General features: G+C 42.3%; 1 protein-coding gene across 2 annotated transcripts in view; it reads left to right on the forward strand.

Annotated features, from left to right (window-relative positions):
* The first annotated feature begins 4,639 nt into the window (after window positions 1-4,639).
* TTC17 (tetratricopeptide repeat domain 17) overlaps window positions 4,640-15,233 on the forward strand; it is a 127,477-nt gene continuing 116,883 nt past the window's right edge. For both annotated transcript variants that reach the window (XM_003781242.3, XM_023509362.1), the window contains exon 1: window positions 4,640-4,865. In XM_003781242.3, coding sequence (XP_003781290.1) covers window positions 4,707-4,865 — 159 coding nt within the window. In that variant the 5' untranslated portion in view covers window positions 4,640-4,706. The remainder of the gene's footprint in view (window positions 4,866-15,233) is intronic.

Raw genomic sequence — 15,233 nt, forward strand, 5'->3', positions numbered from 1 at the left:
AAAAAAAAAAAAAAAAAGTTGGGAAGATACACATGTACAGCCTCCTACCATCCTCCTACCACCTTCCCATTCAAAATTGCTCTTAAGAATTTATACACAGTAAGATGCCAGTAATTCCTCCAATTCTTGCTCAAACCTGCTTTTTGTCCACTCAAGATTAATCTGTTACCATTCCCCCTTGAATCTGAGCTAGCTGTATTACTTTCTTTGCCCAAAAGAATGCAAAAGTGATACTTTCCCATTTCTGAGCCTTACCCTTCGACTTTTATTCTTTCACTACCCTGAGCCACCCTGTAAGAAGCCTATGTAACTACCCCTCCTAAGAAAGAGGCTCAGCCACCTCCAGCCATTTTAACCACTTCAGCTAAAGCATTGGACATGTGGTGGAGCCACTGGGGACTTTTTAGCCCTATCCAAACTCCTACCTGAATGCAGCCTTATGAATGACCCCACCCAACACTATAAAAAGCAGAACTACCTGAGTCCAACCAACTGTGAAAAATAATAAACCATGTTTTAAGGCTTACTTACATTGGTTTTACTATGAAGAAGATAATCAATTAACAAAATTTAAACCAGAGTGTTACCTTTTTAGTGTGTATTTACATCTTAAATGTCTTCTAAGAAATAAAAAGTATAGAAATCCACCTTGGCATGGTGGCTCATGCCTGTAATCCTAGCATTTTTGGAAGCCAAGGCAGGAGGATAGCTTAAGATCAGGAGTTCAAGACCAGCCTAACCAATAGAGACCCCATCTCTACCAAAGCCAGAAATGTTAGCCAGGTATGGTGGCCTGCCCCTGCAGTTCCAGCCACTCAGGAGGCTGAGGTAGGAGGATCCCTTGAGCCCAGAAGTTTGAGGTTGCAGTGAAGAATAATGACACCAATGCACTCCATCCCAGAGCAACAATCTGTCTAAAAAAAAAAAGACATAGAAATCCTTTGCTGGCTGGGCACGGTGGCTCACTCCTGCAATCCTAGCACTCTGGGAGGCCTAGGCAAGAGGCCTAAGCAAGAGTGAGCAAGAGTGAGACCCCCATCTCTACTAAAAATAGAAAAAAAAATTAGCTGGGCATTGTGCTGGGCACCTATAGTACCAGCTACTTGGGAGTCTGTCTGAGAGAATAGAATCACTTGAGTCCAGAAGTTTGTGGTTGCTATAAGCTGTAATGCCACTCACAGCACTCTAGTCTGGGCAACAGAGTGAGACTCTGCCTCCAAAAAAAAAATATATATATACACACACATACACACACACACACACACATATATATATCGTTTGCAACTTTCAGGTTAAGATGGACCAAGGGAAGAAGGTAATCCAGAAAGATCATTCAATCAATGTCCAATTCCTAACTTCAAGAATTCTATGTTAAAAGACCAAAATTACATGCAGTTATGGGCTCACTTATCATTGTTCAACTAAAAACTGAATCACAATTTGAGATATCAGCAATTTCGTCAACTCCCACCTTGTATTTCTATTGGTCTTACCTAAGGGGGAAAAGTATAATAATAGTGGGGAAAAAATCAGATCTTGGAAACAGAATAAAGAAGAGTGACAAGTATCTGAATGTAAAAAGCAGCAAGAATTTTATTTAGGTTAGGATTTTTAATTCCTTTATTCACATAAAATGGCAAAGCTATTTTTGAAGAACTAAAAAAACTGAGTCAACAAATATTTAAGTATGAAAGCTCTTTGGAAGACAAAAATATAGTCCTTTAGGAAATGCTCAACGGCTCAGGAATGCCTTCAGCTGCTACTAGTTTAGGTAATTAAACAATTGCAAGAGGACTGGTCCCAGGATGGCCTTGCCTAACCAGCTCTTTCCTCTCTTGCTGTAATTCCCAAGCACAATGTACTGAAAACATATTGAGAGGAGGAAATAGTTTGTGTCCTCCTTCCTCCAAAACAGGAGTAATAAGCATTCTGCAATGCTTATTTATAGTCAGCAATCCCAGTCACTCCTAGGGCATATAACCCAGAGAAGTGTTTTAAGGATCCCTCAGCTGTTTTGCAATGGCCGGCATACATGCAAGACTCCATCTGCCCTGGGAAGATCTCCTGACCTTTAGGGACCAGTTTACCGGTTTATCTTTGCTGCCTATCTGTCACTAATAAATTTGCTTTGCCTGACTTACTGTGTAAGTGTTCTGCCTCATCAGACTAGATCTAAGAACCTTCCCAAGAGTTACTCAAGAGTTTAGCTGTCCAAAATTTATGAAGTCAATTATCACAAAGTAGTATGGTATTTAATAGTCACATTAGTGCTACAGAATTCAGAGGCAAACAGAAGTTAACATTCTCTTGCTTTCCTTGAAAGAATAACTACCATGTTCAGAGGGCCACACAGCAGAAAATAGTAAGTGGCTTCAGTGTTAACGCCTAGTCAGCAGCCTGCAAGGAAATGGAGACCTCAGTCCTACCATGGAAAAAACCGAATTCTGCCAAGAACTTTGAAGAATGCACTTGGAAGAGGACTCCCAAGAGCCTTGAATGAGATTGAAGCCTTAATATTAGATGTGAGACTCTGAGCAGAGAACCCAGCCACAAGGAGGACCTCTGAAGAAAATGGTTTAACATCTAGGAAAAATAGAGAATATGCCCCTTTACAGGCTAAGTTGGGAGTTCAAAGAAATCCTGATAGCAAATATGTAATGTTAGGCTTTCTCTCAAACTCTTCAATATTCTTCATTCGTTCTCAGGCATTCAGACCCTAGAGTCATGTAGATCTGAGTCCAAACCTGAGCTCTACTACTTATTAGCAATTTGATCTTGGCCAAGTTATTCAACTATTTAACTAGCTGAAGCCAGGTAAGTTGTGAAAATTCTTTGGAACTAAGCATGTACAGTATCTACACTGTATTAAACCATCGAAACCATCATTAGATGATCATGTCAGCTTTATACACAAGAAGTTTGGCCTCTGTACCTAGAAATAAGATTCTGAGAACAAAAGGACTCCATCATTTGCCCCTTTTTCTATTTTGAAACTTTAGTTGCCTATGTCTAAACTCCTTATGTATGACATACAAGTACCCTTACTACCTGCCAGCAACTTTACCTTTTCACACCTATTGCTTACTCTGCCTGAACAAGCACCTTTGGTCCAATCCTTTCTACCTAGTTGGTTGCTCTCTTCTCTACATATACGCCCTTACATGCCCCCATTATTCTATATTTTAATTGTTAACCCATCAACATCCCACTATATTACAAACTGCTCAATGGTCCGATTTCCATACCTAGGGTCTATCAGAGTACCAAGCAAAAAGCAGATAGCCATATATTTTTAATGAAATGAATGTTCATTACTTTAGTTCTTTAAGAAAAGCTGCACTCAGAAGGAATAAAAAACCCAACGTAGTGCTCGTTTTTCCTATAGCACGAAAGTGATGTTCAAATACTTTTCAGTAATTTTTGGTCAGGCAATATTCTCATCCTTCTTTCCCAAACAGAAAGCCAAAAGCATAGCGAACCTTACATGACACACAAAGCTAGAAAGATAGCCCCAAAATACCAAAAATGATGTACTCAGCCAGAAGCTAGAAAGCAAGCTAGTCAGTGGCTTCTCTGCCTCTTAGAGTCCCACTAGAGGGAAGTGGGACTCAAACTTTATTATGTACACTGGTTACCTGGGCAGCTTGTTTAAAACAGTCAGGTTCAGCAGGTTCTTGAGGGAGAGGGAGAATAGCTGGGAATAAACTCCAGGTGATACTAATGCTCCTGGTCGCTGAACCTAAACCTATGGTTAGGCCTCGCTTACACCTGCGCTGCTCAGTAGGCAGCCACTACACATGAGGCTACAAAGCCTCTAAAATACGGCTTACTCGAAATCAGATGCACTTAAGTGTAAAATGCATACTGATTTCCAAGGCCTAGTTTTTAAAAACGTAAAATATCTCAACGATTTGTATAGATTCATACTGAATTGACATGTTGTATGTAAAGGGTTAAACCCGTCAGTACTTTTTTCAATTCCACAAGTGGCTCGCATCGTGGTGCTACTGGAGAGCGCTGCTCTACACTAACAATCCTCTCCGTTTTGAAGCTTCCAATACTGCGAAACTTTAAGAATAAAAGTTATACTTCTCTTCCTTTAGACGGTCTAAAGCAGGCGTCCTCAAACTACGGCTCGCGGGCCACATGAGGCCCGCCGCGGCCATTTATCCGGCCCGCCGGGTGTTTTTGCTGCCGCCGCCGCTGCCTGTCCTGCTTAGCAGCCGACTCGTCCCGGGGCCCGCAGTCTGGTCCTCCAACGGTCTGAGGAACAGTGAACTGGCCCCTGTTTAAAAAGTCTGAGGACCCCTGGTCTAAAGCATCTATCTAGGTTTTGTATCACAACTATTTTATACCATCAGAAATTAAAAACTGGTAAAAAGCAAGGATTTATTTTCTTAAAATACCGACACTCTTTGGGGTCCTCTCACTTTGGAGAATTAACCTCCCTCCTGTTCCCACGCTCCGAGATCGTACCGCCACAGGCAAGCAACCACCAGAATGCCGTCTCCATCCCTGAAACCAGGCTGGGCGAGCCGTTCGAGCCCGCCCTTCCCGGCCGCCCAGACGCAGGCACAGGAACCCGGCTGGGTGCGAGCACGGCCCCCTCGGCTCCTCCCTCTCCGGCGCCGACCTCCCCAAGATGGCGGGCGGCGGCGAATCGCTTCCGCTTCCGGGGTGAGCGGCCAGGCCCACGGGGGGGCAAGATGGCGGTGGCAGTGGGGGTCCGCGGCCGGTGCGAGCTGCCTCCCTGCTCCGGCCCAGGCTGGCTCTTCAGCCTTTCCGCCTTGCTGAGTATGGCGGCACGAGGGGCCTTCGCCACCACGCACTGGGTCGTCACGGAAGACGGGAAGATCCAGCAGCAGGTAGCGGCCTGGGCGTCTCTTTCCGCCCCTGCCCGCCCTCGCCCCGGGGGTATTCCCTGGGCCGGCCTCTGGCTGTGTGGCTCCGCGCGGCTCCGCCCCCAGCCTACCTTCCCACGGTGCCGGCCCTGCGACCCCGGCACTCTGCATGCTGACTCGGTACCGCCTCCTCCCCACTTGTCTTCTGGCCCTCGCTCGGCCACCTAGAAGGTCTCAGCCTTCCAGCCCCTGACCGCGCGCCGCGTGGGGAAGAGTCGCGCGGCTGTGGGCGGGGGTGGGGACGGACACTGGGAGCTTTTTCTTGTGATCGAGATTTAGAAATCACAGGGTCATTATCCTTGCCTCTGTTGCTTCTCCGGCCGACGCGTCACCCGCGCTCGCGGAGGAAGTAGAAAGCAGGTGGCGGCGCTGGGGTGTGCACAAGTCCCAGAGCGGTGACAGCTTCGGCACCTCTAGTCAGTGCACCTTAATGCTGCTTCCCCCAAGTCTCCTCAGCCACTTGGTGGGATTCGTTTCTGGCTGTGGTGGTTTCAGCTTGTTACCGAGGTCAGCAGGGGCTCATTAAAGACAGTATACACACACTCCCTTGAAGATGCTGCTGGTGCAGTTACTAGCATCTTTTCTGCTGTACCTGTCCTCCTTTCCCAGTGTACTTTTCATTGTTTCTCTATCTCGTTCCTCTGACCCAACCTCAGAAAGCGGATCTGCGATTTCCTGGATTGTTGTATGCCTAAACTAATTTTTCAGAGGAGAGACTGCTTTTCTTATATAACTTTATGACTGTCCGCATTTTGCAAACGCTGCTCGTGCCTGAGTAGTATGTGTGCGTGTTCTGCTACAGAACCTTGGTAAACTTACTAACTTCAAATGCTTGAGAACAATTTTTAAATGTCTAGCAAACGTTTAGAAAGTAAAGTGTTAGGCCCCATGCAGTTTACCCCACTGATCTCAAACGTTTTAGCCTGTGTTGTGGAAAATTACTGGCCCTCTGGACTGTGTATAGTGCATGGTCATAGGAATACACTGCAAGATTTACTTTTGTTTAAGGTGAGGTTTAGATTTAGATTTGTCTTGTAATGGTAAACTTTATCTCAAGTAAAGAGTTACACAATGTGAGCGTTATACAAATATAATATTAAAAGTCACCCTTGGTGTTCATGAATGGTTTTCAGTATATCTGAGAAAAAACGGTCAGTTTTCCTATTGGGTAACATTTTTCTATCTGACTTACATTAGAAAAAGTTTCCTTTTCTTTGGCTGTACCAGCCGAGACTTAAAATATAAGCCTGTGCGTTTCAGAAACCCTAGAAACACTGTAACTTTATCTTTGTTGTTTTTTTGTTTTTGTTTTGTTTTTTGAGACAGAGCTTCACTGCGTCTCCCCCCGTAGAGTTCTCTGGTGTCATAGCTCACAGCAACCTGGAACTCTTGGGCTCAAGTGATTCTCTTGCCTCAGCCTCCCAAGTAGCTGGGACTCCAGGCACCTGTCTCAGCACCCAGCTATTTTTAGAAATGAGGTCTTGCTCTGACTCAGGCTGGTCTAGAACCTCTGAGCTCAGTTATTCCACCTGCCACAGCCTCCTAAAGTGCTGGGATTACAGGCGTGAGCCACTGGGCCAGGCCTGTAAATTCATCTTTTAAACATAAGACTTGCAACCTTATGTGAGTCCTGGTTGCTTCCACCTGTCTTTTGTTTGGGTTTTTTTTTTTTGTTTTTGAGATTGAATCTCACTTTGTTGCCTCTCTTTTGTTTTGAGACAGACTCTGACTGTCACAGCTCACAGCAACCTCAAACTCTTGGACTCAAGCGATCCTCTTGCCTCAGCTGCCCAAGTAACAGGGACAACAGGTGCCCTTCACAACACCTGGCAATTTTTATAGGCAGTATCTCACTCTTGCTCAGGCTAGCCACCTTTCTTTTGATTCCTGATAGTAGTTTTCCTTGAGGCCCTTAGGCAGGGAGACTTGGAATTAAGTACCCCTGCTGCAATTTGGGGAGCCTTTCTCCTATTGGTCATTATGCACTATTGTTTTTGCCCATAGCTATTTATACTCTGACATTGACTTTTTCTTCGCATTTTGGTGTTCTGCCACTCAGCTGAGAATGTGAACCATTTAAAAAGTAAAGATGGTAGAAACATTTTATTTATATGGTTAACATTGCAGTGTGAAAGTAGAGTCTGATTTGGTTTATCCTCTTTAGTAAATTCCTACTTTTTGTATATTGGATTTTAGTGGGAAAAGATAGGAATTACTGGTAAACTTGCCTCAGAGAAGGATGAAATCTGAAGAATCTTCTAGATCTTAAACAAGTTACTCCTGCATTAAATATATGACCTTTTCATTGAATTTTTCAATAAGTTGCTACACATACCATTTATTATGTTAAGTTCAAGTAGCCATGAAAATTTTGACTTTTATATTTCAAGGTTTAGCAAAGATAGGCACTTACCAGTTACATATTGCAGACTTATGAATGTGCATATATATAGGAAACCCTACACTCTTAGGTGGTTTGAAATGGGACTGTATGACAAGGAGCATTTATTCCTGCAGGCAGCCTCTTCACAATCAAAGCTGGAGCTGTCTAGCAGCAGGTGTCTAGTACTTGGCATGGCAGTTCAGTGAATTTTTTTAACTTAAGGAACCTTGCTGTGTTGCCCAGGCTGAAGTACAGTGGCTATTCACACACATTGCAGTCTCATATTTTTCCTGCCCCAGCTTCAGCCTCTGAGTACCTGGGACCACAGGCATTTGTGAAATGTTCCTTTCCACAGTGTCTGCCTCAGCTAGGAAATGTACCTTCCCCAGTTTTCAGTTTACTGAGCTGCTACTGAATTCCTGAATGTGGCCCAAGAATCCTGGATCTCAGATGTGAAGAGAACTCCTTCCTTCTCTTCTCCAACTCCGTGTTTTTTTCCCCAGCCTTGCACTTTAGCATGCTTCCTATTTCCTAGTGTCTGTCCGCTCTACTGGAAACTAGTAGGACCATCTCGTTTATTTAAACAAGAGTCTTTAACTCGAGGTCTATGGGCTTGACTGAGCTATTAGAATCTAGTTACTAAGAGGATTTACAAGTGTAATCAAGCCAATGGGTCTTTTGGTTGACTTTGTGAAGAACAGGCTTCAAGGTAAAAAAAATTTTTAGACAGAGTCTTGTTCTCTTGCCCAGGCTAGAGTGTGATGGTGCCATAATTGCTCACTATAACCTCAGAGTCCTAGGCTCAGCCTCCTAAGTAGCTAGAACTATAGATGTGTTCTTTTAATTTTTTGTAGAGATGGAGGTCTCACTAAACTCCTGGCCTCAAGCATTCCTCCCAGCCTGGCCTCTCAAAATGCTGTATTACAACTGTGCACCACCACATCACCCAAATTTTTTTTTTGTCTCATTTTGATGTTCTTTTTGCTTAATCACTAGTGTGGCAACATCTGTTTTCTATTTTTATCCAAGGTGTCTACCAGTTCACCTATATCAAAGGTTAAATAAACTTTTGGGAATTAGCCTCAGAGACTAACCACTATACACCACATCATTTCTGTGGAAAAATTTATGCTCCATTTTCTGAGTTACCAGCTAACACATAAACTTTTTTTTTTCTTTGAGACAGAGTCTCACCTTGTAAAGTCTTAGTCATTTTCTCACCCTCGGTAGAGCACTGTGGTGTCACAGCTCAAGCAACCTCAAATTCTTGGGCTCAAGAGATCCTCTTGCCTCAGCCTCCAAGTAGCTGGCACTACAGGTGCCTGCCATAACACCCAACTATTTTTAAAGATGGGGTGTCGAACTCCTGAGCTCAGGCAATCCTCTTGCTTTGACCTTCCAGAGTACTAGGATTACAGGCGTGAGGCACTGCCCCAGGCCAGATAAACTCTTGAAGTGCTGCCAGTTTGTTAGCAGTAGGCTTACTGAATCAAGTTGTACTTCTGGCACTGGGTTTGTTACCTCTGGGTATTCTCTTTCTAAAGAGATCTAAAACTTTAACAATTTAAAGCAGCGGTTCTCAACTTTCCTAATGCCACAGCCCTTTAATACAGTTCCTGTAGGTCGCAACCCACCAGTTGAGAACCTTTGCTTTAAAGTATCATCCTTATCAACTATTATTACAATATTTACTTTCTTGGACACTGTTTCCCTCTCCTTCAATGTTAGAACCATAAAATTTTATATATGGGGAAAAGTCTTAAAAATTATATAGTACAACTCATGACAGAAAAAGCCACCCAAAGTTTTCACATCTAATGAGTAGCATTTAGTGGAAGTATTAAGTAAAAAGGTATTGCATGCTGTAGCATGCAAGTGAATACTTTGTACTCAGTAAATTGAAGTATATTTTTTCCTTCATAACACCCACCACTGAAGGACTTGAAAGAAACTTAAAAAAAAAAAAAAACTGAAATAATGAAGTAAATGTTTCTTCAGTTTGCCCTCTGCAGATTTTTTTTTTTGAGTCTCATTATGTCACCCTTGATAGAGTGCGGTGGCATCACAGCTCACAGCAACCTCAAACTGTTCGTCTTAAGCAATTCTCTTGCTTCAGTGTTCTAAGTAGCTGGGACTACAGGCACCTGCCACAACGCCCAGCTATTTTTTGGTTGCAGTTGTCATTGTTTTAGCACACTCAGGCTGGGCTCAAACTCACCAGCCTCAGTGTATGTGGCCAACACCCTACTCCAATTTACCTCCAGTGAGGTAAATTTTTTGGAGTATAGATGCTTTTAACTGCTCACATTAAATGAGATTTCTGACAAGGCTCTTGCTGTAAGCCTGGCAACCTTGGCAAAGCACTGGTTGATAAGTGACTGTTTCAGCAACTGTGGCCCAAAGAAAAGCTATCAGTTTCAAGTTGGACAAACAGGCTAAATCTCTAGTGGTCTTCAATAGCTTATAAGTGAAGGAGTGGTTTAATTTTGGCCTGACATTAAGCAATTTGATTAATCTGGAAGAGAGCATCCATATGGCACTGTGAAGCTGACAGCTTTATTTTTGTGCTTTGCAGAAAGTAAACCATCTTATTTGTCATAGAGCTGTTTCTGGGTTTATATACATAGAACCCCCCTGTAGAGACCTGCAAAACCTCTGCAATTTGTCTTAGACCTCAGCCTCACAGGGTGCTAGAATTACAAGCATGAGCCACCACACCAGCCTCAAAGCTCATTTTACCCCTAAACCAGTGGCATGCCTCTTTTCTCTAGTGTAGGGAAAAACACTATCATCCCCCATCTACCCATTTGCTCAGGTTAGGAATCTAGTTGTTGTCTTTAATTCCTCCTCCTCCCTTATCCCTTACTAAGATCTTTTCATTTTACTTTCTAATTTTATCTTCTTCCCATAGCCGCTAGTGTTACTCTTAATTCCTAACTGCTCTCTTCCTTTGTTTGGTTTAATTGAAAAATTTGAATACCAAAATAACGCATGGCATTATAAAAATAAACGTCCAGCATTTAATGTATTTAAAGTAATAAAGTGAAATTTCTCCACCTCTATCCATTCTCACTCTGCAGAGAAAACTACTTTTAACAGTTCGGTGCATATCCCAGACATGGTCCAGTTCTCTAACGTGTGTTTTGCCTTGGCCCTTCCTTTTCTCTAGCCTCATCTCTAGTCATCCTTGATTGCCCCACGTTTACCCCAAAGTAACACACACACGTATTTAGCCAGGCTTAGCTTTGTGACTGTCTCCAAATACGCTGTGTTCTCACTTGCTTCTGGCCCTTTCACATGTGTTGGTCTTTCCTCCAACACCCCAGTCTGACTGACTCACACTCTTCACAATTTAAACATTACTTGCTCAGTGAAGCTTCTGTGGTGCCCACATTTGAATAAGTTGTTTTGTCTATGTGCTTCCATAGCATCCTGAATAACTTAATGATAGCATTTAGTATGCTATGTTGTGTTTATTTACTTATATAAATGCCATACAAGTCATGCTTTGTGAAAGGAGTATTTGTATTCATCTCCGCAATTCCAGCATCTCTAACACTGCAAAGCATATAGACTGCCATACATATCTGTTGATTGGATAACATAAGCAAGCTTGAGAAGTAGTTTCTGCCTTTTAGGAATTTACCATTGTCTGAATGAAGCATTATAGTATTCATGTTGTGATAGCCATCTGGAGACTGGCCTGTAGGAAACCTCAGATTTTCAGATCTTTAAATCTGAGTAACCCAATCAGTAAATCAGCCCTTTCACCCTCAGAAGAGGTGCACAATGTGTAATTTCAAGGATCACTGCTGCCAGGTTGTGCTGTGCTAGGCAAATCATCATCTTTGTCACTGGTAAGGCACCTAACGGGTTAGCTTTATTGCCCACCCATCAAAAAGTATGGAGAGTCAACAAACAAAGAAAACAAATGGTAAACAGCAGAAGAATCAGAAAGAGCAGAGGAGAGGTAGATTGGGAATGGCAGCCGCACTGTTGAGGAGGGATTAGATCAGCTGTGGGGTTCAGCAGTTGTTGCAGTTGAGAAAAAATACTTGCGGAAGTAAATAGAAGGCACTCTAATGTGAGGAATAAGAAGGCTTGCCACCAGGTCAGGTCAAAGATTAGAACAGCTTTGTGCTCCACAGTGGAGGGAGCAGGGTGTAAGCAGTACCTGCATCTCAGCTATACTCCTTGTTGGCAAGCAACAACAAGGGGAATTGCTCTGAGTGGATCTTTTATAGCCAGATACCTTGAACGAGTTGTTTGTGCTTCCGGAGTCCCCTCCCTCTCCTGTTCTCTTTTAAATTCACTCCAATCCAGTCTTCATTCCTATGACTCCTGTCAGGAACCCCAGAGTCTTCCATGTTGCCAAATTCATTCAGTGCTCAGTTCTTAGTAATCTTAGTTAAGCTTTTGGCAGCCCAGCCTGTACTTCATACCTTATTAAACTAGTTTCTTACGTGGCTGCCAGGACGCATACCTGGTCTGTCTTCTAAATCTGTGGCCATGACTTCTAATTTTCTTCTGCTGAATTCCTCTCTTTCTGATGGATGTTAAATATTGGTGTTCCCCTTTTCTTCCCTATGTGCATGTGCTCAGTAGGTCATCTTATATAGTCTCATGGCACAAAATGTCACCTAGATTCTGAGGACTCCTAAATTATCTCTGTAGTCCTGACTTGACCTTGAATTTCAGACACATACAGGGTGAAACAATTGAAGGTACAAACCTCATTATAGAAAAAGTTCTACATACTTCATTCCTAAATATCACTAAGGTCACCTTTGAAGTGAAGTACTCCCCTTGACCATCCAGTGACTTATACAGTCCCTTGCCTTCGTAGAGGTTGCATTTTAAATGTGACATAATGGAAGTGACTCCAATTTAGGATATTAACAGGTATCTTGCATTGTGATAAAAACAGTTCGATGTCTGTGCATCTTACCAAGTGTTCTCATATTCGTTATTTCATTTTACCTCATAGAAACCCATTGAGGTGTGAATATTGATCTTCCTTCTACTGAATAAAGAAATTTAGGCTGGGTGTTGTTAAACTCCCTGCCCAAGGTTGTGTAGATGGAAAGTGGCACAGTGTGAACTCAAGCTCAGATCTTCAGATTCCATATCCTGTTCCGTTTTCCACAGTTGTAAACATTGCTACCAAATGTGAAAAATATTTGTTAATTTTATTTATAAAGCAAATATCAGAATTTTAAAAAATTTAATCTTTTTTCAATTTTATATTTGAATTAAAAACTATAAAATGCATAATCATCGTATTTTACAACTTTTCCCAAACTTCTCAGCATGCTGCAAAATGAAAAGTGAAAATCCTATAACTGAGTCCTCCTTCCTATAAGGAATCATAGTAAACTTTTTCTTTTGTATTCTTACAAGTTCTTAATGCGCATGCAAACATGTTTTTTCAACAGAACTGCAAACATTTTGTTTCACAACTAGCTTTTAGTCACTAAATAAGACATAAACGTTTGTCCATGTCAGAAATAAAAAGTTACCTCTTTCTCCCTTAAGCGTGTATAGTGGGGCTGGACACTGGGCATGGTGGCTAATGCCTGTTATCCTAGCCCTCTAGGAGGCAGAGGGGGGTGGATTGCCTGAGCTCAGGAGTTTGTGACCAGCCTGAGCCACAGCAAGCAAGACCTTGTCTCTAAAAATCAATGGGTGTTGTGGCTAACACTTATGGTCCTAGCTACTTGGGACGTTGAGGCGAGGGAATTGCTTGAGCCCAAGAGTTTGAGGTTGCTGTGAGCTATGACACCATAGCACTCTACTGAGAGTGACAAAGTAAGACTTTGTCTCAAAAAAATAAAATAAAATAGACTGTATAATGATCTGTTATTCTATAACTTATATGACCAGTCCTCTAGTGACAGACATTTAGATTCTTTCCAGGCTTTTGCTATCATAAACAGTGTGACTGTAAGTGCTCATGTGTATATTTCTGGTTGCTTCTGTGAATTTATCTGTAAGATGAATTCTTAAAACTGGAATTAACTGGTTCAAGGATGCAATTATATTTAATTTTATTGGATACTGCCAGATATAAAAGGACTACAACAGGAATATTTGAAAATGACCAACAGTATTTTTGTTTTTGTTTTTGCCAGGAATGCTTGTTGAAACCAACAGTATTTGAAACAAGTAAAACCTTGTTCATAATCTAATAGTAATGAAAGAGCACTAATAATTTCTACCCATTGCCCTTAGCTAAACAGTGCTGTTGCCATCAGTAGAAGTATGAACAAAAAGGAACTTTCAGCTTGATTTTGTTATCTTCATAGAAAAATTAGGCTTTTGTCCTTAATTTTTTTTTTTTTTTTTTTTTTAGAGACAGAGTCTCATTTTGTCACCCTCGGTAGAGTGCTGTGGCATCACAGCTCACAGCAACCTCCAGCTCTTGGGCTTAGACAATTCTCTTGCCTCAGCCTCCCGAGTAGCTGAGACTACAGGTGCCTGCCACAATGCCCGGCTATTTTTTTTTGTTGCAGTTTGGCTGGGGCCAGGTTTGAACCTACCCCTCTTGGTATATGGGACCGACAACCTACTCACTGAGCCACAGGCGGCACCCTGTCCTTAATGTTTATTTCATACTCCTTGGGATTGCAGTAAAAGAAATTCATTGTGCTGATGCCCCCCAACAGTTGATCTAATATTTTGATGAATAATCAAATTGAATGATGTTTAGTTATCTCTTTTTTTTTTTTTTTTTTTTTTGAGACAGAGCCTCAAGCTGTCCCCCTGGGTAGAGTACCATGGCATTACAGCTCACAGCAACCTCCAACTCCTGGGCTCAAGCGAGTCTCCTGCCTCCGCCTCCCAAGTAGCTGGGACTACAGGCGCCCGCCACAACGCCCAGCTATTTTTTTGGTTGCAGCCGTCATTGTTGTTTGGCGGGTCCGGGCTGGGGATTTGAACCCGCCACCTTAGGTGTACGTGGCTGGCGCATTAGCCGGTTGAGCTATAGGCGCCGAGCCAGTTATCTCTTTTAGGAGAAGTAATTTCCAGTATGAACTAGCCAAGTAATCCCCTGGCTGTTGAGTTTGCTATTACCTGAATAATGACAAAGATAATAAAGTTCACTTTCTGGCAATGATTTTAGTGTCCCTTTTCAAATATTTGACTAACAACACATCTGACTAAGAATTCTCAAGCTTAACAGTTACTTTATTCATCACCATAATGTCTGGCTTTATGCCTGGTACTTAATGGGTGTTTGTATTAGTTTTCCATTGCTGCCATTAAAAATTACCACAATCTTAGTGGTAATTTTAGTGGCTTAAAACAACACAAATTTAACATCTTATCATTATTCAGGTTAAAAGCCCAACCCATGTCTCACTGGGCTAAAATCAAAGGAGGCTTGATTTTTAAAATCTGGAGGCTCCAGGGAGAGTCCATCTCCTTGCCTTTTCTGGTCACTAGAGGCTACCTACATTTGTGAGTTTCTAGCCCCCTTTTGCGGCATTTCCAGCACAACTTGTATTCCTCATTCCTTTGCTGCAACTCTCTTTGACCTCCTCATTCCATCTTTATAGACCTTTGTAATTACATTGGGCCCACCTGATAATTCAGTTTATGCTCTATTTTAATTAAGGTAATCTGATTAGTAGCCTTAATCTGGTTAACATCTTAATTTTCCTTTGCCATGTAATACAATGTATTCACAGGTTCTGGGAATTAAGACATCAACATCTTTGTTGTATCATTATTCTGCCTGCCACTGTACTCAATAACTATTTGCTGCAGGAATTACTCATTTCTGAGTTACACGTGAAATAACTCTAATGACACAGCTTAGTTGCTCTTGCATTGTGTATGTTTATAAGAATACCATGAAGTAGGCTCAGCGCCTATAGCTCAACCGGCTAAGGCGCCAGCCACGTACACCTAAGGTGGCGGGTTCGAATCCCCAGCCCGGACCCGCC

Source organism: Otolemur garnettii, unplaced genomic scaffold, assembly GCF_000181295.1.
Source record: "Otolemur garnettii isolate 467f Iridium unplaced genomic scaffold, OtoGar3 scaffold00001, whole genome shotgun sequence".
In the NCBI taxonomy this organism is placed as follows: Eukaryota; Metazoa; Chordata; class Mammalia; order Primates; family Galagidae; genus Otolemur; species Otolemur garnettii.